The 24076-nt window shown below is 42.2% G+C and overlaps 1 protein-coding gene across 9 annotated transcripts in view; it reads right to left on the bottom strand.

Annotated features, from left to right (window-relative positions):
• The window catches only part of DOCK3 (dedicator of cytokinesis 3), a 151491-nt gene that overhangs the window by 17294 nt on the left and 110121 nt on the right, over positions 1-24076 (bottom strand). For 6 of the 9 annotated variants that reach the window (XM_079964392.1, XM_079964389.1, XM_079964385.1 and 3 more), the window contains 14 exons: positions 22878-22971; positions 21925-22073; positions 21610-21696; positions 21188-21292; positions 15271-15412; positions 14023-14189; positions 13007-13093; positions 12258-12437; positions 10978-11061; positions 8900-9016; positions 6628-6749; positions 4177-4312; positions 3319-3400; positions 1074-1226 (listed from right to left, as the gene is read on the bottom strand). In XM_079964392.1, coding sequence (XP_079820518.1) covers positions 1074-1226; positions 3319-3400; positions 4177-4312; positions 6628-6749; positions 8900-9016; positions 10978-11061; positions 12258-12437; positions 13007-13093; positions 14023-14189; positions 15271-15412; positions 21188-21292; positions 21610-21696; positions 21925-22073; positions 22878-22971 — 1705 coding nt within the window. The remainder of the gene's footprint in view (positions 1-1073; positions 1227-3318; positions 3401-4176; positions 4313-6627; positions 6750-8899; positions 9017-10977; positions 11062-12257; positions 12438-13006; positions 13094-14022; positions 14190-15270; positions 15413-21187; positions 21293-21609; positions 21697-21924; positions 22074-22877; positions 22972-24076) is intronic. The other 3 variants (XM_079964390.1, XM_079964393.1, XM_079964391.1) reach the window with 1 other exon arrangement.

The raw sequence follows: 24076 nt of genomic DNA, 5'->3' as shown, positions 1-24076 counted from the left end.
CCTAAGCCTGTTAACAGCTAGCATCCAGAAGTGGACATTGTGCTCTGCTTTTATCTATGAACAAGACCAACGTTTGCAGCTAATTTGTGTGTTTATAGCTATGTAATGAAAAGGTGGAAGCTTTCACAAATACAGCTTGTACTATATTACAGCCGATGATACACTGTGTAATGTTTACCCTAATGCTCTTCTCCAAAAAGACCGTGATCAGAGCTGTGTTTGGAAATAAAATCTTAAGCATATGAATATGACCATGTATGATATATTTATATCGACAATTGAGAAGTGGCAGTATTGGAGGACGGACTGACAGAAGTGTGTAAGTGATTCTCATATCTACAATGCTTAAAATAATATTTAAATTGGCCTTAACAATGAAGATAAATCAGCTCATTCATGGAGCAGAGCCCCGTAATGTGTCTACTAACCTCTCAAAAGGTACTACTGTACCAAGTTAAGAAGGCAGCATATTTCTACAAATGTTTATCATTTCAAAATGAAAATACATGTGTACGTTTTTCAGAGACAAGCTGCGAGACATTTCAGCTGATTATATTTACTTTTTGTGTTAATTATAATTGAGTTGTACTGTTCACTGTGAACAAAACAAGCTTTGCTATATTATCCAATAGTTTATCTATAAAAACAAAACAAAAATCAGAGCCATATGAATGGGAGGCTTATCTAGATATTCAAATTATAGCTGCATCTCAGTTCAGTTAGATCTCAGCTCATGAATAAGAATATAGGAGGTTTAGCTGGAAATCAGACTATTGACTGAAATCAAAGCTGCTAAAGTTCGGGCAACTCTTTTCTCATTTCTAAGACAAGCTTTGAACTCTGAAGAGTGCAAGTTAGTCATCATTCCGTAAATCGAGGTTCCAGTACAACTCTTCACATCAGTGTGGAACCTATCACTGCCAAATAGCTGCAGTGAAACACACTGATGAACTTGGTGCACTTCCTGGCTGAAGGGTGTCTAAGTCTGCCACTACAAGCTGGTAACTCTGTTGGCAATCTGAACAGAAAGGCCAAGGACTGTATGGGTCATGGAGACCAATCTATCCTCTCACCTCTAGAGGTGGTTCCTCCAGGACAGAGATGAGGCAAATTGGTGGGGGCAGTGTGGGGAAGCCTGCACTGCTGCCGCCCGTGCTGTATCTGTTCTGTGGATAAATAGAGGGCTTCAGCCTCCAGTGTTGTCAATCCAGCACCTTTCATCAGCACTAAATTAAAAAGAATATAAATAAACATAAAAAAAGGATTGAAGCATATTGGCAGAGCTAGGCATGTGAATTTTGCACTGCAGCTTGCTTTAGCGCCAATGCTTGTCAATCTCCCATTTCCATAGAATAAAACTTATCAAAATGGGGGGGGGGGGAATGTACGCAAATAAATAAATCCCATGTTATTTTCAATACCACCAGGCTTATTTTCTGCAAAAACAATTTCATCCCCGTTGGAAGTTTCACAACAATTAAATTAATAATTCACATACTGTGAAGTATCAAGAAGATTTGGGGCTTTCTTTTTCTAGTGTGCGATTCATGGAATTCCAAACAACTTCTCCATTAATTTAAGAAAATTAATTCAATTAGTTTAAGAAATCTGTCCAAGAATAAATGAAGTTTTCCAAAATGATCAGAAACAGTCAAAACCAAAAATCACATGTAGTTATGACAGTGCTTGTTCAAATATATATTTGCTAACAGGAAATGATGTATTACTTATTAATTGGTTGTCCTTTAACATACATCACCTCATTTGTCTCTAAGCACTGGTAGAGATTCTAGATGCAGGAAATGCTGTTGGGAAGTCAAATAGCAGCTCAGAAAGCTGGATATCCACAGTACCACAGATACTATGAGTTCTGTGAAATGATGCAAGGACCACCATACCATATTTTTCCTCCCCAAAGTGCATACTTCATAGAGATACAATTAGCAGACACAGTTGACCCTAAAGCAGTATAATCACATAACCATTTTCCTGACAATGGTCACCACCTTTACCTTCTTTATTCAGCTTTGATCACAACTGCTTGTCCACCAACTTTGGTAATTATAAAAATATTTGTACTCATATACAGTACTATGCTCTTCAGCTTAGTGCAACAGATACAATAATGAAAAAGACTTCACTGAACATATGAAGCTCCCCAGCTGTCTCCACGTCATCTTTCCTGCTGTATATAAAGCTGCAGTATGCTGAATCATATCACCCATCTATCTAGCCCAGTGTAGTCTATTCTGATTGACAGTAACTTTCCAGGGCCTCTGGCAGACAATATTTTCCAGCCCTACATCTTGAGAATAATTTTTAATTGGAGAAGTCATGGATTTATTCTTGCACCTTCAGCATGTAAAACATGTGTTCCACACTGAGTCCCCTTCTCCCCTCTCCCTACCAGAGATTAATAATAATAATAATAATAATAATAATAATAATAATTTATTTATACCCTGCCCATCTGGCTGAGCTTCCCCAGCCACTCTGGGCGGCTTCCAGTCAAGTGTTAAAAACAACCTTTCGCACAAAAAAGTATGTGTTCTACTACTGAGATATTGGTTCTTCCATTGTATTACTACTGCCAAGGATATCTGAGCTCTACAGAAATGGGTTCACCAAAAGTAAGTTCTGTTGTTCTGCAGCATACACAAACAGCAGTGCAATTTGGTTTGAGAGTCTCTAAGCAATAATTTGGCACCCAGTTCTAGAGAGGCCACAGCTGGGGGTTGTGACTTGTGAAGAGAAGAAACAACCAACTTTGCATAGTGTCTTTTAGGGAAAGGAAATACTAGGGAGTGAAAGCTATTTCAGATATTTTCTCTCTCCCTTTCTTCATTTGTAACTCAGGCAAAGAAGGCAAATTTTGTACACCTTGTTCCAAGTAAGATTCTACACTCTATGTTCCTTCATCCTGATTTCTTTTCCTTTGAGGCCTGCCTGGTATTTACCTTTGTCCTCATGTGGTTGCTGTTTTCAGTGCTGTTTTTCAGACTGTTTGCTTTAGAATTGAAACAACTCGTACAAGCAGCAGTATGGATTTAAGTGAATGGGCTCAATGATTGGGGAGCCCATTGGAAACACACAGTTAAATTATCTTAGAATAAATTTTATACCAGAGAGAAAGTATACCAAACTGTTCTGAAAAGATGACACACTTAATTGGGACATTGTAGAAGACAGTCTTGAATAATTCATTGTTGCAATAATGAAGCTATCACTTATTTTAAGCAGGGAAGCAATTCAATGTACAATCTAGAATTTTAAAGGGCAAACATCATAGCAATTTGTAGAACCTTGGCTCATTCTTACCCCGTGCGCTAGGAGGTGCAGAGTTAATCATCTGGGATGGTGCAGAATGGGTAGAGCTCAGGCTTGAGGTGGAAGGACTGGCCTAGGAAAGAAAAAAACAGATATTAGTGATTAGATTCTTAGGGCAGGATTCAACCAACACGTCCCACCCTGTGGAAGCCAGTGCAAGTGCTCTCACTAGTACAATGGGGTTTTCACCCAGCTAACATTAAAAATTGTCTAAGTTAACTTAAATATAATTCAATAATAAAATACCTAGCATTTTAAAGTATTTCTGAGTGTGTCAAGGGTTTCATATTATTTTCATGTAATCTTTATACCAACCTTGTAAGGAAATGAGTGTTGTTATTATTCTCATGTTGTAGATGTGGGAGGAAGGCTGAGAGAGGGTGACTTGCCTAAAGCCAGCAAGTGAGTTCATGACAGAGGTAAGATTTGATTTCCTCAGTCTGTAAGGCACTATATTATTCTAGCAATGTCTACAAGTACTGAGTAGATCTTAGTACTGACTGAGATCTTAAATGCAGGGCCGTTTTACCCATAGGAGCTAGGGGTGTGGGGCATCTGGGCGCAAGGCTCTCAGGGGCACCAGGCTGAGATTCCAGGGCCTGAGAGTTGAGTCCGGGGAAGAGCCCGCCCAGCTCTGCATTGCGAGTTCGGGGGCGACTGAGCCAGTGAGACGCTGAGGCGGCTGGCTGGCTCTGCCCTGCTGTGTGCCTGGGACTGGGCAACCGGGGGGGGGGAGGGCACCAGGGGGGTCTTTGCACCCCAGCGCCGCATATGCTTAAGACAGCCCTGCTTAAATGCATCCTAAAATCATCTTTAACACTGCATATTCCTGATGAGTTACAGTCGTACCTGCATGTGGTACATATCCTCTGCTGTTTCTCCGACAGAACTGTCTGTTAGAATAACCAGATTCCCTGTTTCACTTGATGTATGGGAAGAAAGAGAAGATGACGAGTGTCGGACTGTGCCCAGCATATTCAATGGGCTACGGAGAACAGAGAACAGTAAGATAAAATAATATTTTGTTTTAATCAGAAATATTTATTTAAAAAATGCATCTTGTTCATTGGAAGCTACTGTTTAGGTACCTCAAAACATATTGAAGTAACATGCACAGACAAGCCTTTCTGCGTCTGTACATTTTCAGTTAGATAAGGCCCATCACTATATTAAACAAGGACTTTCACATTTTGCCAAGCTGCAGAGCAAGTTAGCAATTTGTCAAGAAATGTTAGAACATATCAGAGAAACCACTTATTTTTTGTGTGCCAGAAGTCAAATTGTAAATTCACGTTGACCTAAGTGGCTGTTCCTGTGTCTCTTCTATCTATTCAAATATTTATTTCTGTAAAATATTTATATCCTGCTTTTCTACCATTTGTTCGAAATAGCTTTCAACAGCAGAGAAGAAAAATGACAATCACCTAAAATAAATAAAGAAGACAATAAATGTATACAAACTCAGTAAGCACTAATGTATAATTTAATGTCCAATTGCCATACTTTTTCATAGTTGCATCAATTTAAGATGCACATGGAACTAGTGAGCTCTCTGACCACACAAATTCTGCTGTTTTGGATTTGTAAATATTTGGGGAAATCATCTGCATTTTGAGGGATAGTCAAGGGTTCATCAACCACTATTTCACGACCCATGAAATTATTTATATTGTATGTTTCTCAATGCATAGTTTTGTATCTGCATTAAAAATACATTTGATACAAAATGATGCCATAACAGTATCTTACTATGAATTCCATGGCTAGAGCAACATTTCCAGGACCCCTTGCTTTGGGCAGGATGAAGAGGCAACTGATAAAACTGTAAAACAAGTCTGCTACCAAATTTTGATGGTTTTAAAAATACTTTTTCAGATAACACTACTGCCATTAGCAGTTTGTGGTTCGAGGACCCGACCCCCGCAAAGTGAAATGAAAACACAAGGACACGTGATATAAGGTTAATGGGCTAGGAAAGGCCACAACTTTATTGATTACAGCAGTGAAAAGGTATTGGCTTAGGCATTGGATCACAAAACAGGTGGGTTTATTCACCAGTAGGTGGAGCCTGTTGATGCTAATCTAACTATAGGCTCACCCCTGGTGTCACCGAGGGTCGTGCCATGGCCTCCCGCCAAGCAGGCATCGGACAAAATACACGACCGCCAGATTCCTTTAATGGAATACCCCTAAAAACTGAAGGCATAGGCGATGGCCACACCTAGCACTTCGACACACCACAACACATTATTCCAATGCCTAACCTACCCACCAATACCACAAAAGTTGTGACGATTGCTACGAGGTAGGCGAAAAAACCAAAAGGCCTAATGCCAAATGGAAAAACTCCTACCAGGCCCCCCGACCAACCAGGGCGACCAACCTAAGGTCCATAGCAAGGCCAATGACCTAAGCCCTAACTCGAAGGGAGTGGAGGGTGGGTGACTCGCAACGGGACGATGAGGAATGAGGCCAGGGAGAGGCTGACGCTGCAGCAAAAGGCTGCTGAGCACGCCCCCTCCGTGGCACCTGGTTGGATGGCCACCGGCGGGGGCGTGAGCGCCAGCCAGGTGAGCTGGAGGCAGGGGGCAAACGCCCCCTGCTAGGGCGGTGCTCGGGCTCCCGCCCACAACAACTCCCCTCTCTTTCAGGGAGGAGAGTCTTTCTGTATCAGCTAATACTGAATATTGTAAGCTTTTATTAAATGAAAAATTGGTGGCAAAGAAGCAGGAGAAAGGTTAGCAAATTTTAACAGCTGAAGCAACAAAGAATGGAGCCTTTTATAACCATCCTCATAAAATCATTTCCATCACAATACTTAAGGTTTAGAAATTAAAATTGCTTGAAGAACGAAAATCATTTCCACCACACAATTTCAACTGTGTGGATTTTAGCTTGTTTTCATGCTTCCATGTTTCTCTTAGGTAGGCATCCCCTGAATTTTGAAGTTGTTTCAAGTCCTTTACATATTAGCTGCTAAAGCATATTAAAGACCAACACAGAATGATCACCCTTTCACAAATGATTCGTTGCCCGGATAAGTTAATATAAAAGTGGGTTTTATTTATTCCTATAACTTTGAGTAGACCTAAAGCACCTCCCAGAATCTATACACAGTAGCTACATGAGCTACTTTGCTTTAGACATCAGTTGAAAAGACTGGTATAGAATAAGGACTCTCCCCGGATATACAAATCAGTCTCCATACAAAATTCATTGAAGTTGAAAAGTGTCCCTGGATTCATTGAAAAAAATCTGGTAACCTTAGTATAGAAAGACCTTTCTTAGGTAGATAAATACCTGTGGCGATGCACCAGCTTGATACTCTCTGGACTCATTGGACTATGCGATACAAGCATATTGCTGCGTGGTGTGCTCGTTCCTGAGCAGGCTGGACTCAGTTTATCCAAAGCAGGCAACTCCTGTAAAGTACATTCGGATGGTCATATGTTGCCTTAATAATAAGCTAATAGGATTGTGCCTTATGGTCCCCCACAAAACCCTTTCATAAACCATAGCTAGTGCTATCTACATGAGCTAGAATGTTACCTGTTACCCTTCTTGTTGTCTGTCCCTGTACAACTAGCATCTGCTTTCAATATCACAGAATTCTGGCTTGGTATTACCGTATTTTCCCGTGTATCAGACGAGGTTTTTTGACTCAAAAACTGTGTCAAAAAACTGGGGTCAACCAATGTCAGGGAAGAGTTAGAAGTTTCCAGTTTCTCAGAGGGAGAAAGCATTCCCCAAGGGGGGGGGGGAGAGCAGTGAATCTAATAGAAGAGAGCAAGAGGAACAACAGGGAGGGACCGACTGTTCACAGGAAAGGCAAGGTTTAAGTTCTAGCTCAGATTCGGAGGAGGGGAGATACAAGCCAGCTCTAGCCAGGAGGTTAGAAAAAAGAGCGGGAAAGCGAAGGGAAGGGCGCCTTCGCCATTTTGAGAGTGGCTGGTCACGGAGAAGCAGAGCTCAGAAGGTATCTGAAATAAGTGACTCTGAGGGATAATATTCAAGAACCGTTTATAAGATTGTTTTGTTAATACGCAATAAAAAGTTATAAAAGAACAAGAAGCGTTTGTGTGGTGATCTGAAGAGGACAACGACCAGTCCTGACAAACAATACACATGGATAGTGGCAATGGGGGGGGGGGGAGAGAGAAGCGGTGCGCCTGCCAGCCAGCTGGTTGGCGGGAGTGCAACTTCCCCCAATGCAGCAGTGAGCGGGAAATGATCTAGTGAGTGTTTCCTGCACGCAGCTGCATGGGGGAGAAGCTCAACAACTTTGGGCCATCTCCCCTCATTTTCTTAAAATTGAGTCTCCCAAAATAAGTGGGGGGTTCCTTATACATGGGGGCGTCTTATAGACGGAAAAATACGGTATGAATGAACCAGAGACTGTGGTTTAAAACAAGCTCTGAGTAGTTACAAAGCAGCTTCATAATCCATGGTATGAAGTACGCTTGCTTAGAAGCTGGCCAGAAATTTGTTTTAAACCACAGTTCTGTGAAAGCTGACATTCTGTAAAATTAGCAAAGTTCCTCTCCTGGCCACACAAGAGGAGAGGGGAGCATACAATTCTGAGTCTTCACTCAGGTTCCTTCCTGCTCACACACATAGTACTACTAAGGAATGATTTAGCATAATGTGCAAGTGTAGCCCATGGCTTAATATCCTGGTTGGTTCCACTCTGGATGAAATGGGAAATGATAGCTAACTGAAGATTTTTCTGATCTGTTGCTGGCTTGTGCAAAGGGAGGAGGAAAGGAGTTGTATGCCATAAGCCTCACTCATATTTTAGCAAATGCAATCTATGAGACTTTTTCTATGTATCGTTATCGCTAATACTTTTGTCATCATCAATAATGAACCATCAATTTACAGATTGATGGTAATGGTTCCCAAATCAGAAACATGTGAAGTACACATGTCTAGCTTTGATGCAGGCTTTTATACAAAATGGATTTCTAACACTACATTATTTACTTCTCCTTTCACTGTGTACTCTGCCCTTAAGTAACGCTTAAAAGCACACATTTATTTATATCCTATTTTAAGCAAGCAACTGAAGGCAGAACTATACATTATGTACTCTGCTGTTATTCTTTTAAGGGAGTAAAAAACCCCAAAATACAGTTGCTGAGATTGCAATTTGAAGATGAAAAACTAGTATAGGGGAAGAGGGGCTTTTATCCTTTCCCCTTGTGGCAATTTCCAATTTAAAATAACCTTCTTCAAGCAAATTTTCCTTGAGGCTTTATTTTCAAATTGCATCCTCAGGTTAAAAGATCCCTAATCATAGCATTTCAAGCAATGTGTAGTTTTTTGTACCCATTTTAAAAGATCATATGTGATTCAAATGATGTGAGCAATGCCTAGACAAATAAAAAATCCAGATGTTCATTTCCTCATATTTTTCTGGATATCTAATTTATTTTTGTTGAAGAATTCATTTTGTACTCATTCAGCATTTTCCAGTTCACATGTCTATGCCATAATGGAAGAATTCAAAATACTGCTGTGAACTGTAAAAAAAGAGAAAGAAACAAACAAAGAAAAGTGTTTATCTACTTACATGGTACAAACTGGATCGCATCATCTGGAACTGGTCAATTAGTTTCTTATGAAGAGGGCGCATCTCTGGATGTACAAACTTCTCATGTACTGCAAGACCCACTCCTAATATATGTACCTATTAAAAATAAAATCAAAGCCTATACATGCAGCCTAAGAAAGACTGCAAAATAATGTTCTATATACCACTCATTCACTGAAGGGTAACTGTCTCTAAATACTTGTAGCTTAGTTTAGCTAAATCATTCATGCTCACTAAATCTTTTTTCAGATTATAGCATGAAACATTAGAGAGCATGTAGTTAATTGCCTAACAACCACTCATGTGATTCCTGGCCATCTCTTCCTGCAAATGTTGTAATAGCAAGAATGTGAATTTGAAGTGATGGCAGTTGTGGCTAGACTAGAGTTGCCATACATCCAGAATTCCCTTGACATAGCTGGGATTCGGCTGTCAGAAACAGTGTTGGAAGGGTAGATTTTGGCAAATTCCCTTTAAAATAGCTCAAATTTTGTTGTTGTTGAGATCATGCAAAAAATCAAGATCTCAACAACTTTTGTGTCCAGATTTTCACTTTTTGAAATATGGCAACCCTAAGCTAGACCAATAGAGAACTGGCAGATATCAATGAAGTTTTTCAAAATCAGGAGAACAGCTTCATCAATACTTACAATTTTGTTTTACATTTTTCTTAGTTGGATCCCCCCCTTTTCCTTTAATTATCTTTTTATTATCCTTCGTGATCTACCATGGGGGCCTTTTTTTTTTCAGCCAAAAGGCAGTATAGAATTAATCATAACATTTCACATAACACCATCTAGCACTATGGACTCTTTTCTCAAACAGGGTAAGGTGTCCAAACTTTGCCAGACCAATTTTGTAGACCACAAGGATCCAGGCACTTTCAGTGCTGTGTGATTTTCACATACACTGTAACTAGTGAGAAAGAAAGAAAGAAAGAAAGAAAGAAAGAAAGAAAGAAAGAAAGAACTTTGTGTACAAGCATACATGAGAGCTAACTTAGGCTCTGGTGAGCGATAATGAGTTAAAAATTTTCCCAAGTATCTGACTGCTAGCTAGAGGGTACCATTGGCACTCACCTAAAGGGTGTTTCTATTTGCAAGTCAGGATACATCCACATGGAGGTTGTCTCTGCCTACTGCTAAAAGCAGGAAACGCTAAGCTAAGAGGAAATCTGATCCTCTTCCTGCTTGTTCCAGTTTCTTTTTAAAAACACTGTAATTGTTAAATCCGGTTTCTGTTCTGTAGTAAAGCTCCTCTGTAGTAAAGCTTAACTTACACAGAGAAGAAATAATTACAGGAAAGGGGGGAAAAGTGATTATACCCCCAGGGTATCAGACTAGGTGGGTGTGCTCTTCTCAGACTCTCTTAAACGGAGATGATTGGGATTCAACCCGTGTTACACCACACATGTAAATCAAGTGCTCTTCCACTGAGCCACAACACTTTCACCAAGACAGACTGATTTATTTTCCTTGGGTAGGCATCCAGTTCTAATCATCACACCGACCGCTTTGGAACTAGTGTTCCGCCAGTGAAAATAATTACAAAAGGCCACTACCATGTTAAGCTTTTACATAAATTAAGATTGTGGGAGCAATGTAGACAAGACACTGATCATGAAAATTTTTAAAATTTTCCCTAGTTTGGATAAAATACTTTAATGGAGTGAAGGAAGGAAAAATGACTGAAATCACCAGAATTTTCACTTTTAAATATTTTACATGGAAACGGATGTATTCAGAATCTACCTGTAGACTAACTTAGGTTTCTCTTTTCATTTTAGGTCAGTGAAATGTTAAGTCCTGGAAAAAAGGCTTAGAAGAAAAATTTACATTGAGCACAATGTAAACTTCTTCATCTTAAACACTGAATTAGAGTGCAATAGTAGTCATGTCTACTGAGAAGTTCTATTGAATTCAGTGAGGTTTATTCCCAAATTAAGTAGTGTAAGCATTGTAGCCTAAGCCTATGGAATCTTTGTTACTGGATATATTGTTGAGGAAATAAAATGTTATTACAATAATATTCCTTCATCTTTAAAAGTCTGGGGATACCTGTTCATGCATCAGCTCTTTCAGCTGCGTGATTTTTTCTGCATCTCCTGGGTGAGTAGTAATATAATCTCTATCGAAGAAAGCCTGGGGAAAGAAGACATTTTTTCCCCACTTAGAAATTCAATAAAAAGTTTCTTAATAACCACAAGAAAGAAGAGAAAAGACCCTAATAGAAACATAGGGTGGTCTACCACCAAGAAACACAGAAACACCATTTACTTAATCTCCTCTAGTATTATAGAATATACATGCAGTCACAGCACCATTTTAATGGCCTAGTCAATTCATTTTCAGACTTTGGATCCACTTCTACCTGCAACATGGGACCCATTTAAAATATTTCACCATGTATGGTTGTCTTCCTATTTTCTCTGTTCTCTCCCCCCCCCCTTGCTCTCCTCCTTCCCTTTTCTACCCTGTTTCATACTTTGTCTTCTCTTCTTCTATTAGCGTAACAGAAAACAAAAAATGTAGTTGTTATGCTGTTGGTGCAATCTTCCTTAGGAGCATGGGTTCAGAACTCAACAGTGCAGACAAGCAGCAAAAACAATCCCTTCTTATACAAAGTAATTGCTGTTGAGTAGTGCTGAGAAGACCTTTCCAGGACCTTAAAATAAACCTGACCTAACATAATCACTGCATCACTCTTAGACCATGTCTTGAATTTTTTATACTTTCTGTTATTTGTTTATCTTCAGCAGCTGTGGGAAACGAGAAACATCGGAAATTAATAATATAAAAGGTGAAGTGTGTTTCTTGGGTCTGCATGGCGCAGATGACCCAGAAATGTAGGTCAACATATTTTATAAATGTAGTTTTAGCAGCATACATTTTTAACTAGTATCTGCCAACCAAACTGTAGAGCAGAAGTCCCTTTAAGCCTATGCTTCTGTTGAAATTTAGTGAAGACAAAGATAATTCTTATATATATATATATATTTAGAACAAATGTTCAGCATTAATAAGGGAATGAATTTCAGGGCTTTCTAAGGCATCACTCACTATACTAGCTTCCTAAAATTCAGTATTTTCAGTATTTTACATTATGACCACTTGCTTATGCAGAATGTTCACCCCCCCCAACATAAAATGTATGTGGCTGTCTAGATCAGAATGTAGACCAACAGTTAGGCACAATTTTAATAAAATTCCATCTTGTAAAGAAAATGGGACACAATTTCTTATGCTCTTTCATATTTTAAAATTCAATGCAACTGAAAAAAAATGGTACTGCGAAGAGCTGCTAACAACAAAACAAAACAGAGTCAACCTCCATTTACCTCCTGATAGCGTGCTATGCCACCATTCACAGCAGCATCAATTACTCCATTCAGGCACATACTGAGCAGATTGATATTCCCATGCATCTGTTTGTGTTGGTACTGGCTTATCAGCGTCCTTAGCTCCTGGTTTTTGTTCTCCACTACTTGAATGGCATTTTCCAAAGGGCTGACTTCAACCTGCAAGACACCAGAGTCCGCTTCAATACCATCAACATTCCTGTACTGTAACGTTTTGTTAAGAGCCTGCATGTTTTAGTTTCTCTTTCTTGGTGGAGCCCTGGGAAGGGTCCTTCTCTTGGTACAGGCCTAGGGCTGAGTGTGCCACACAGCTCTCCAGAAGCTAGTATCATCTCATGTATGAGAGCAGTAGAGAGCTACGTTGAGAAGGCAGCCAAGTCTCTTGTGTGTTGCGTGGAGAGCAGAACCAAAGGTGGACTGCAAACTGAGCAGCTAAGGTCATCCTCCCCTCCCCATATTAACCACTTCAAAGTCCATTACACATCCATCTGACATGTCACTGATTTGCAGCATGGGTGTTTAAACCAGTTGTCCAGCCACTACAATATCTAACATACTGACTGTGAACAGCTGACAGGCCCTCTTTGAACACTCGGTACTGCTATTCTTATTGTAGCAGTAAGATATATAACATACATGTTTAACCCATAGAGATGCCGATAGGCAGAAAGTTGCTCATTCTTTTCATTTTAGCTAGCCATTCACTCCTTAAGTATAATACATGTTACCAGTTCTCTTCTCTCCACTTCAAACCACCGAGAGATGCCAGGTAAACTGTGAGTCAGGGTTAGAGTTGTGCGTTCAATCCATAAACTCTGCAAAGCAAGAAACATAACAATATATAGAAAATGCAAAACCCATTGGCCACATTCAGACAATCCTACCTCAGCTCAACAAACTGGGGAATAAATGAACATTTTGGCCGCCTGTGCAACTTTTTCACTCCACCCTTTCTGCAAGTTGGCAAACAAACCAGGCAGTCTTCCATTAATTATAGTTTCCGTTTTTTCTGGAAACCAGAAAACCATGGTTAATGGTTTCAGGATATTAAACTAACTTGATGTTGTGGCTTAGTTTTCTAAAATTAATATCAGGTGGTTCAACCAAAATTGGAAAATGATAGTTAATGGAAGACTTCCACATTTGTTTGGTCACTCCAAGAAGGGAGGATGAAGGAAGAAACAACTGAGGGAAAAAGTGATTCCTAAGCATACAATATTCTTAACATACTGGACTCGATAAAGTCTATGGTTTAAGCAGTTTAATATACTGGAGGAAAACATAAAAAACCATTACATTCCAATGCTACTTTTTTTTTAAACAACAGTATGAAACCTTTCATTTTTTAGCGTTTTAAGCAGCTGCTCCTGGGCCTATTTTTATTAGCCACTTCAAAAGCTCCTATTTAGGTTGCTCCCAAGAAAAGGTAGAATTCTGTTGTGCAGGGAAGAACAGTACACAGGCTGCAGAACACGACATGGATTACGTTTCTTCTGCAGAACACAGAAGTATACTCATGAATATACTTTAGTACATTTTGAATCATTTAAAGCACAATTTCATGCATGTCTACTCCATGTAGTTCAGCAAGGTTTATTTCCAATAAGAAATGCATAGGATTGAATTATTTTGGTTTTATCAACTTTCAAAGTTTTTTCCTAATATTCTTTTTGACACAGGACTCATTTCGATTTAGCAAGTGCTTCATATAAAGACAATGCTGCCATATTACAGAGAATTCAACCTTAAATTCATTTTCCTTGTCTTTTGGGCCCTTATGGAAAGGTCTGTCATAGCGGAACTTCCTGATGTTGTTAACTCTATAAAAGCTCTTTATGCGATCAGGGACACGGTCCATTTGCAGCACATCAATATTATCTGGAATGGGAGTCACTGCATAGATCTGCAAATCTGCAACACAGTCCAGTCAAAGGAAAACAAACAAACAAACACATAGGCACCAAACAAGAGCATCCAGGTAAGTCTCATTTATGACACTAGCAGCAGATACAAATTACAGACTCTTGCTGCATATCCTTTAAAATATATTTTAAAGCGATGCTTATACCTTATGATGCAGGGAAGGCCCAATTGCCAGCAACTTTCTATGATGGAAATTCAAGCAGCTGTTGAATATGTCAAAATTACTGTTTGTTTCTTGTATTTATATTGTGGTCTCCTATGGCTTTAAGGAATAAAGTTTCACTCATTTATCTTGCTGTTTGAATCACATCATTTTAGCAGTTATGTAAATCTGTAACATGTGACTGCTGTTAATGTAGCATTACCAACTTATCTAGGCCAATATTATATTAAATTCAAGATCCATTTTCTTTCCATGCCTTGGTGCTTCAAAGCAGAGGAATTAGTGGCTCCATTAAGGAACATGGGGCTGCAAAAGGCTGGAAAATCAAAATGAGGTATTGCTTTTTAAAATTATTTAAAGACATTAACTATCTTGCAATTAAACAATTTCAGTTTGGGTCCCTCTTACTATAACACTAATCTGGCAGCCGGTTTCTTAACTGGAACTGTGAATGTTCATGTTATGCTCTGAACTCCTTACCTCATCTCTAATTTGTTTTTAATATTACAGTAATATCACAGAGCACACTAAAACTATTCCTCATGAAGAAGAATTTGTTGTTGCTTTGTGTACTTGAATGAAGATAGGGTAATGCATGTGACAACCTTAATTTTTTTTTAAAAAAATTCATCATGAACTAGGGGAAAGTTGACAAAGATAGCAGTCCAGCTTTATGGGTGTCCCTCATTTCACAGGAATGCTCCTCTGTAATCTAGTGCTTGCACAACTCAACTAACAATTAGTTGATTTTGATTTTGACTTTGATTTTCATTCAATGATAATGAAAAGAAACACTTCTGTGCTTAATTTTTCTCAACATCTAAAAGGGAAACGGTGAACAAGATCAACATTCAGATGTCTATTTGTAGCTGCTTTATTAACATCATAATCTTTGATAAAGGATACACTGGGCATCACATTGCAAGATGCTGTCATCTGGGTGGTTTGGATGCTGCATTGCAATGGCTTGTGGGAATTCACTGAGCATTCTTTGTTGGAAGGCCTCCAATCTCTCATAGTCATGGCCTCGGCAAACATACTCTTTGTTCTACAAAGGAAAGAAAGAAGTGTGGAAGCCAATAAATCCCTACTATGTCGTCTCAGCTTTCTTTTCATTGTAGGTAACAGAAAATTAATTGAAAATAATACTCTTGTGTGACGTTATGGTAAACCAAAGCATTGAGTGATCCACAAAAAAATGTTTAAATGCTATTGATTTATTTAAAGGATTTCAAGCCTGGCCCTAATCATCACTCATCTCAGGTTAAGTTATGTATAATAATCTTAAACAACATAACAGCATCAACAATAAAATCTAATATACAGTTCAGGGAGGTCAACTAAAGACTCATTCAGACTTCCTTTTGTGCTGCTTTCTAGGCATAGGTCCACAATAATAATAGGAGGACTCTCCTGTATGTGAGTGTCTGAGGGTCCTGCTCCTTCCTGCCACTCACCATCTGGCCTGGGGCGGGGGCGGGGCCTGAAGCCTCACAGGGACTGCTGCGCTCTGCTGCCCAGGAGGACTCTCCTGTATGTGAGTGTCTGAGGGTCCTGCTCCTTCCTGCCACTCACCATCTGGCCTGGAGTGGGGCCTGAAGCCTCACAGGGACTGCTGCGCTCTGCTGCCCAGGGGGACTCTCCTGTATGTGAGTGTCTGAGGGCCCTGCTCCTTCCTGCCACTCACCATCTGGCCTGGGGCGGGGCCTGAAGCCTCACAGGGACTGCTGCGCTCTGCTGCCCAGGAGGACTCTCCTGTATGTGAGTGTCTGAGGGTCCTGCTCCTTCCTGCCACTCACCATCTGGCCTGGGGCGGGGCCTGAAGCCTCACAGGGACTGCTGCGCTCTGCTGCCCAGGAGGACTCTCCTGTATGTGAGTGTCTGAGGGTCCTGCTCCTTCCTGCCACTCACCATCTGGCCTGGGGCGGGGCCTGAAGCCTCACAGGGACTGCTGCGCTCTGCTGCCCAGGAGGACTCTCCTGTATGTGAGTGTCTGAGGGTCCTGCTCCTTCCTGCCACTCACCATCTGGCCTGGGGCGGGGCCTGAAGCCTCATAAGGACTGCTGGACTCTGCTGCCCAGGAGGACTCTCCTGTATGTGAGTGTCTGAGGGTCCTGCTCCTTCCTGCCACTCACCATCTGGCCTGGGGCGGGGCCTGAAGCCTCACAGGGACTGCTGCGCTCTGCTGCCCAGGAGGACTCTCCTGTATGTGAGTGTCTGAGGGTCCTGCTCCTTCCTGCCACTCACCATCTGGCCTGGAGTGGGGCCTGAAGCCTCACAGGGACTGCTGCGCTCTGCTGCCCAGGGGGACTCTCCTGTATGTGAGTGTCTGAGGGCCCTGCTCCTTCCTGCCACTCACCATCTGGCCTGGGGCGGGGCCTGAAGCCTCACAGGGACTGCTGCGCTCTGCTGCCCAGGAGGACTCTCCTGTATGTGAGTGTCTGAGGGTCCTGCTCCTTCCTGCCACTCACCATCTGGCCTGGGGCGGGGCCTGAAGCCTCACAGGGACTGCTGCGCTCTGCTGCCCAGGAGGACTCTCCTGTATGTGAGTGTCTGAGGGTCCTGCTCCTTCCTGCCACTCACCATCTGGCCTGGGGCGGGGCCTGAAGCCTCACAGGGACTGCTGCGCTCTGCTGCCCAGGAGGACTCTCCTGTATGTGAGTGTCTGAGGGTCCTGCTCCTTCCTGCCACTCACCATCTGGCCTGGGGCGGGGCCTGAAGCCTCATAAGGACTGCTGGACTCTGCTGCCCAGGAGGACTCTCCTGTATGTGAGTGTCTGAGGGTCCTGCTCCTTCCTGCCACTCACCATCTGGCCTGGGGCGGGGCCTGAAGCCTCACAGGGACTGCTGCGCTCTGCTGCCCAGGAGGACTCTCCTGTATGTGAGTGTCTGAGGGCCCTGCTCCTTCCTGCCACTCACCATCTGGCCTGGAGTGGGGCCTGAAGCCTCATAAGGACTGCTGCGCTCTGCTGCCCAGGAGGACTCTCCTGTATGTGAGTGTCTGAGGGCCCTGCTCCTTCCTGCCACTCACCACCTGGCCCAGGGCAGGGCCTGACGGGCCTCACTAGGACAGTTGCTGTTACTGCTGGAGGGGTGCAGAGTGCTTTTAAAATGTTTTAAAAAATTTTAATTTGAATTTTTTGTATGTGGGGTGGGGTGGGGTGGGGTGGATGTTTATTGGGCCTGGGAATTTGTTTGATTTTATGTTTTTGTAATTTTTTATAATTTTTATTGTTTTTTGTTTGTATTGTTTTATTTGTGTTGTTGCTTTTTTGTTGTTGTTTTTTAAAGGGGTTATTTTGTTCTTAAGGGGAGGGGTCAGGGCTGCCGGGGAGTGGGCCCCAGCCCACAAAATGGCTGGGGCAGGTTCCACAGGGGGGGATGCACTGGGACAACCGATCTCAGTGATCACGGGTAGGAGGAGGAGTTACGCTAAGACCAGACCATGTCATTACAGAGGAGGCAGGTTTAGTCGTTGTCTGAGGACTATCCCTGCCTCCGGGTCTGGTCCTGACCGGATGAATACTAGAATCAGCAAGGGATACCCACATGACCTGAAAGTGTTGCTGTGCAATGCCAGGTCAATGATTCATAAGACCACTGCCATCCATGACTTGATCATGGATGGAGGACTTGACCTGGCATGTGTAACAGAGACTTGGTTGGATGAAGCAGATGGGCCTGTCCTTGCCGCTGCTTGTCCACCAGGTTTCTCTTACGCACAGCAACCCAGGTCATGTGGGCGGGGAGGGGGGGTTGCAGTGATTTTTAGGAAGTCATTAGTTTGCACCAGGCGTCCTATTGGGAAGACCCAGTTTTCTGAGTGCATGTTCTGGAAGTTGGGCAATAGGGGCAGTACAGGATTCCTTTTGGTGTACCGACCTCCCCGCTGCACCAAGGATTCCCTGCCCGAGCTGCTTCAGGTCGTGGCGGATGTTCTCCTGGAGACACCTAGCTTGGTCGTCCTAGGGGATTTTAACATCCATGCCGACACGACCTTACAAGGGGCCGCTCGGGACTTCGTGGAAAGCATGGCCTCCATGGGGCTGTCCCTGAATAAGTCTGGCCCAACCCATAGCCGCGGACATGCCTTGGACCTGGTGTTTACCTCTACGGATGTTGGTGATCTGACACTAAGTAAAAGTGAAACGAAAGAAGTGCCATGGTCAGATCACTTCCTGGTGCAACTGGACTTCTCTGCGACCCATCCCCTCTGCAGGGAGGTGGGACCGATTCGGATGGTCCGCCCCCGCCACTTAATGGATCCAAATGGTTTCCAGAGAGTGGTAGGGGATGCTTTATCCCATGTTGATGGCCTTTCAGCCGATTCCCTGGTGGCCCGCTGGAATGCGGAGTTAACCAGGGCTATTGACTGTTTGGCTCCGAAGCGCCCTCTCCGATTGCATGGAGCCCGGAGAGCCCCGTGGTTTTCCACGGATCTGAGGGCAATGAAACAATCGTTGAGACGGCTAGAGCGCCGGTGGCGGATAACCCATTCTGAATCTGACCGGACACAGGTTAGAGCTCAACGTCGAGCCTACCAAGTGGCGATAGCGACGGCGAAGAAGACTTTCTTCACCGCCTCTATTGCATCTGCAGAAAACAGCAGCAGGAGACTCTTTCAGGTGGTTCACAATTTAGCGGAACCACCTGTAACATCGGGGCCCAGTACGGGCCACATGTTCTCCTGCAATGATTTTGCAAATTTTTTTGCAGATAAAATCGCTCAGATTCGGGAAGAAGTAGACTCCACCGTGGGAGCAGGGCCAGGGCGGGAGAGTGCTAGAGTCCTGTCTGGTCAAGTTGTGTGGGATCAATTCCAATCTGTTACCTCCGAGGATGTGGACAGGCTGCTCGGACGAGTGAAGCCAACCACCTGTCTCCTGGATCCTTGCCCATCCTGGCTTATAAAAGCTAGCCGGGAAGGACTGGGCGATGGGCTTCGTGGGGTGGTGAATGCTTCCCTCCGTGAGGGAGCCTTCCCAGACCCGCTGAAAGAGGCGGTTATTAAACCGCTTCTTAAAAAACCATCTCTAGATGCGGCCACGATGGCCAATTATCGCCCAGTCTCAAACCTTCCATTCTTGGGCAAGGTGATTGAGCGAGTGGTTGCTGAACAACTCCAGGCACGCCTGGAAGAAGCGGACCATTTGGATCCCTTCCAGTCGGGATTCAGGCCTCATCATGGGACTGAAACTGCCTTGGTCGCACTGGTTGATGACCTCCGGCGGGCTAGGGACAAAGGTGAGAGCTGTTTCCTAGTTCTGCTGGATCTCTCAGCGGCGTTTGATACCATCGACCATGACATCCTTCTGGACCGTCTTGAGGGGCTGGGAGCTGGGGGCACTGTCATACAGTGGTTCCGCTCCTTCCTCCTGGGCCGTGTTCAGAAAGTGGTGGTGGGGGATGAGTGTTCAGACCCCTGGGCTCTCACTTGTGGGGTGCCTCAGGGTTCTGTCCTCTCCCCCATGCTTTTCAACATCTACATGCAGCCGCTGGGAGGGATCATCAGGAGGTTTGGGCTGGGTGTTCATCAGTATGCAGATGATACCCAGCTCTACCTCTCTTTTAAATCAGAACCAGTGAAGGCGGTGAAGGTCCTGTGTGAGTGCCTGGAGGCGGTTGGAGGATGGATGGCGGCTAACAGATTGAGGTTGAATCCTGACAAGACAGAAGTACTGTTTTTGGGGGACAGGAGGCGGGCAGGTGTGGAGGATTCCCTGGTCCTGAATGGGGTAACTGTGCCCCTGAAGGACCAGGTGCGCAGCCTGGGAGTCATTTTGGACTCACAGCTGTCCATGGAGGCACAGGTCAAATCTGTATCCAGGGCAGCTGTTTACCAGCTCCATCTGGTACGTAGGCTGAGACCCTATCTGCCTGCAGACTGTCTCGCCAGAGTGGTACATGCTCTGGTTATCTCCCGCTTGGACTACTGCAATGCGCTCTACGTGGGGCTACCTTTGAAGGTGACCCGGAAACTACAACTAATCCAGAATGCGGCAGCTAGACTGGTGACTGGGAGCGGCTGCCGAGACCATATAACACCGGTCTTGAAAGACCTACATTGGCTCCCAGTACGTTTCCGAGCACAATTCAAAGTGTTGGTGCTGACCTTTAAAGCCCTAAATGGCCTCGGTCCAGTATATCTGAAGGAGCGTCTCCTCCCCCATCGGTCTGCCCGGACACTGAGGTCCAGCTCCGAGGGCCTTCTGGCGGTTCCCTCACTGCGAGAGGCCAAGTTGCAGGGAACCAGGCAGAGGGCCTTCTCGGTGGTGGCACCCGCCCTGTGGAATGCCCTCCCATCGGATGTCAAGGCGATGGACAACTACCTGACATTCAGAAAACATCTGAAGGCAGCCCTGTTCAGGGAAGTTTTTAATATGTGATATTTTAGTGTATTTTCATCTCTGTTGGAAGCCGCCCAGAGTGGCTGGGGAAACCCAGCCAGATGGGCGGGGTACAAATAATAAATTATTATTATTATTATTATTATTATAATAATGAATAATTATTATTATTATTATTATTATTATTATTAATAATAATAATATACTGCCCTATACCCGTAGGTCTCAGGGCAGTTCACAGGATAAAGCTCTGTGTGCAAGTGCTCCCCCTCCCCCAACACTTTCACTGTGAAAACCTGTTCTTTACCGCTGCATTGAAGTAAACAGCAATCTGCTTTGAAACTAAACTGAACAAAAACCTAGCAGATATTTCCTACTTGTCAACAAATAAATAAAAATCAATTGTACACAAAACTCCTTTATTTGTAAATTGCACGTATAATTCATAGATTAATGCAAATGTTGAATGGGCTTACCCGAAGGAAGAAGGGAAATTTCCTTCCATAAAAGCCAACTCTGAAAAATTCAGGCTCCAACCGTTGCTGTTCCATTATATTATCATAATAGGTAGCTTCCATTTTCTGTGAATAGAAATTTAAAAAAACATACTAGAAGTGCAATTACTGTTACAACAGGAATACCCGTCTGAAAACACTTTGGTATCATTTGGTGCTGTCCATCAAAGATTTTCAAAACACATTAAGAAGTAAACTATGATCCTGTGAAACACCAAAATTATTAGTCACGTATACTAGGAATATAAATCTATAGAGGACCCTGTTTTTTCATAGGAAAGATGCTGTGTGCAAGTAATTTTCATTTAAATCACCTGAATATTAGAGTGCAATCTTGCTTACTGTTAAATTATTAAATACAAATCAATATAATTTCCACCTACCCGAATCCAGCTGAGGCTTTGATAATCATATAAGCTTTCATATTGAATAGCAAGCTCTCTGCACAATGGGATTCCGAATTCCCAGCTCTGAAACAGGAAAGCGAAAAACTCAGGCCAAGTTGGATTTTCAGACAGATAAGACTTACAACTCAAGAGTTGAAAACTTTAATAGTTTGTGACCCCAAGGATTGAATATAGACACACACACAAAAAAGGGGGGAAGTCAGGCATTTTCTATACCATCTACTTCTATCCATACTTCTGTCCAAAAGTAACAATGAAGCTACAGAAAAATTAGCATTATTTTTTGCATACCTTCCCTTTATTAAAATAGTGGATAATTTTTCGGCAAAGGTTTTCTTTACGCTGCCACTCTGTCTGAGAAGGGTAGTGGAGGAACTCCCGAAGAGGCCTCTCTTCCCACTGAAGCAGCTCACAGTATAAGAGCAATGTAAAGGCAGCCTCTGTCGAAATAGCAAAGGAATAAACAATGAACAAAAATATTCAAATGCATTTCAGTTCAAACACAATATTATGCACGTGATCATGACCACTGCAAGAAAACAAGTTCAGTAAAAAATTCTAATCCTCAGCACATCAGAGAGCTCGACTCTAAGAAATGCGAATCAATGAACTCATTGTCACGAAAGTAATTAACTCCCAAATTAACACGTAAGTCTTGAACTAATATAAATCACGTCTTGCCTTATTTATCTATTGCTTTTTCATATTGTTATCATTTATTTATCTTGATTAAAGTTATGAAATCTTCACCATTCTCAATTATTTAAGAAACTAAATATGGTAGTAAATTAGCAGGATCCGTACAAATGGTGCTCATTGTTGAACATATTGCTTACTTCTGTGCTACATGTTTTTATGTAGATACGATGGTGATTTAAATGAATGAAAAGGACAATCAGTTCAAAACTGCTTACAGAAATTCAGAACTGTGGCATTTTCCAAAGTCATCAAAGCACCCTTTGAAAACACGATACACATGCTGTACACTTTTGATTTTAACTCCCTTACTCACTCATACAGGATCTGCTATAGTAAGAAAAGTTAATATTGGTCACTGTGATGTTGTTCAAGTAACAGTAGCATGTTATTATATGCATATGCCATGCGACCAAGGCTTGATTTAAATATTTGCAATTTAAAATATTACTTAACTTCTTTTCTAAGTGCAATTAAACCACAAAGGATTTAAAATACACATTTAAAGATGACAATAGAGAATATTTGAAGCTTCCTTCCATACTTACCTGTGTAGTTTTCAGCCTGCAAGTGCATATCACACAACTTGTGGATGTAGCGAATATACATTTCTTCCTTATTAATTTCAGATTTATAAAAGTTCTAATGGAAATAAAAAAATTCAGAAAACCACTTTCATTGTTTAGTATATCTTTAGAGACTTAAGCAGTTATCACTCTGGCTACATAGTGCTATACCATGTTTTAGCTTGGTGAGCGCTGAGCTTATGTGCCAGTCCTCCCACCATATAATCTACTTTCATGAATTAGGGGAGAACACCAATACCTTCCCTCTTTTAGTTTTGAATAATCCACAGTTAAGTTTGAACTTGATACACTGTGATTTATTGTAACTGTACAAATCAAGATTGGAAATCAAGGCATGATCCTGGTTTGTTCAAACTAACCACTGCTAAAATTAACCAGTTTACCTAGTTCAGATGTGATGAAAAATTGCTAATCATTCAAAACTAAAAGTGGATGTTTTCAGTTGTTTTCAGTGTCCTTCTGCTGCACAGGAAGTGTTAGGAATAAATTCTTCACGAAACAGATTAACAGTTCCTGGAAACTTTATAAAGCATTGCAGAAGTTTCTTCAATGTGTGGGAGTGGCACTCCAAACTTAATTGGTGTCAGCTGGAGATTCAATTAAAGGGAGGAAGTTGAGTTTGCAATTTGAGGCACAAGGAGAGCACACATACACTGTTAGTATGCATGCTTACAGTGAGTTTGGATGTATGGTAAAGTGTGCTGCTGATACTATGAGTTTGCAGTATCATGCCAGTTTATTACTAGACTGGAAGTATACTGTGCTGAAGAGAGGAAGAAGGACTGTAAATAGTTTGTAGATAGTAGTAAAAGAAAATGCTTGTATAACCAAATGCTTGCATAAAGTAATTATTGACTGTGCATTCGAGTGTGACTATAGTTCTTGTCGACTGCAGCCAGGAAAACTCTGCTAGACACTTTGGGAAGCGGTTATGGTTGGTAACCTCTAACAGAAAGAGAGCACGTGCAAGCCCAAGGTCTGCTGTAACTTGTTCTCATAATGCTAAATCATGGTGTAGTGTTATATCTGAACTGAAGTTTCACTGAAAAAGTACTCTTAAGATTTACAATTTTCAGGGGATTAAATGCTAATCTTAGTTCAGGTTTTTACCATATATTCTAAGCTAGGCCATTAAGGGTGTTACACTGGGACTCATATTA

Source organism: Podarcis cretensis (genome assembly GCF_951804945.1).
Source record: "Podarcis cretensis genome assembly, chromosome: 2".
Taxonomy (NCBI): Eukaryota; Metazoa; Chordata; class Lepidosauria; order Squamata; family Lacertidae; genus Podarcis; species Podarcis cretensis.
This window is presented reverse-complemented; position numbering and strand designations above follow the sequence as displayed.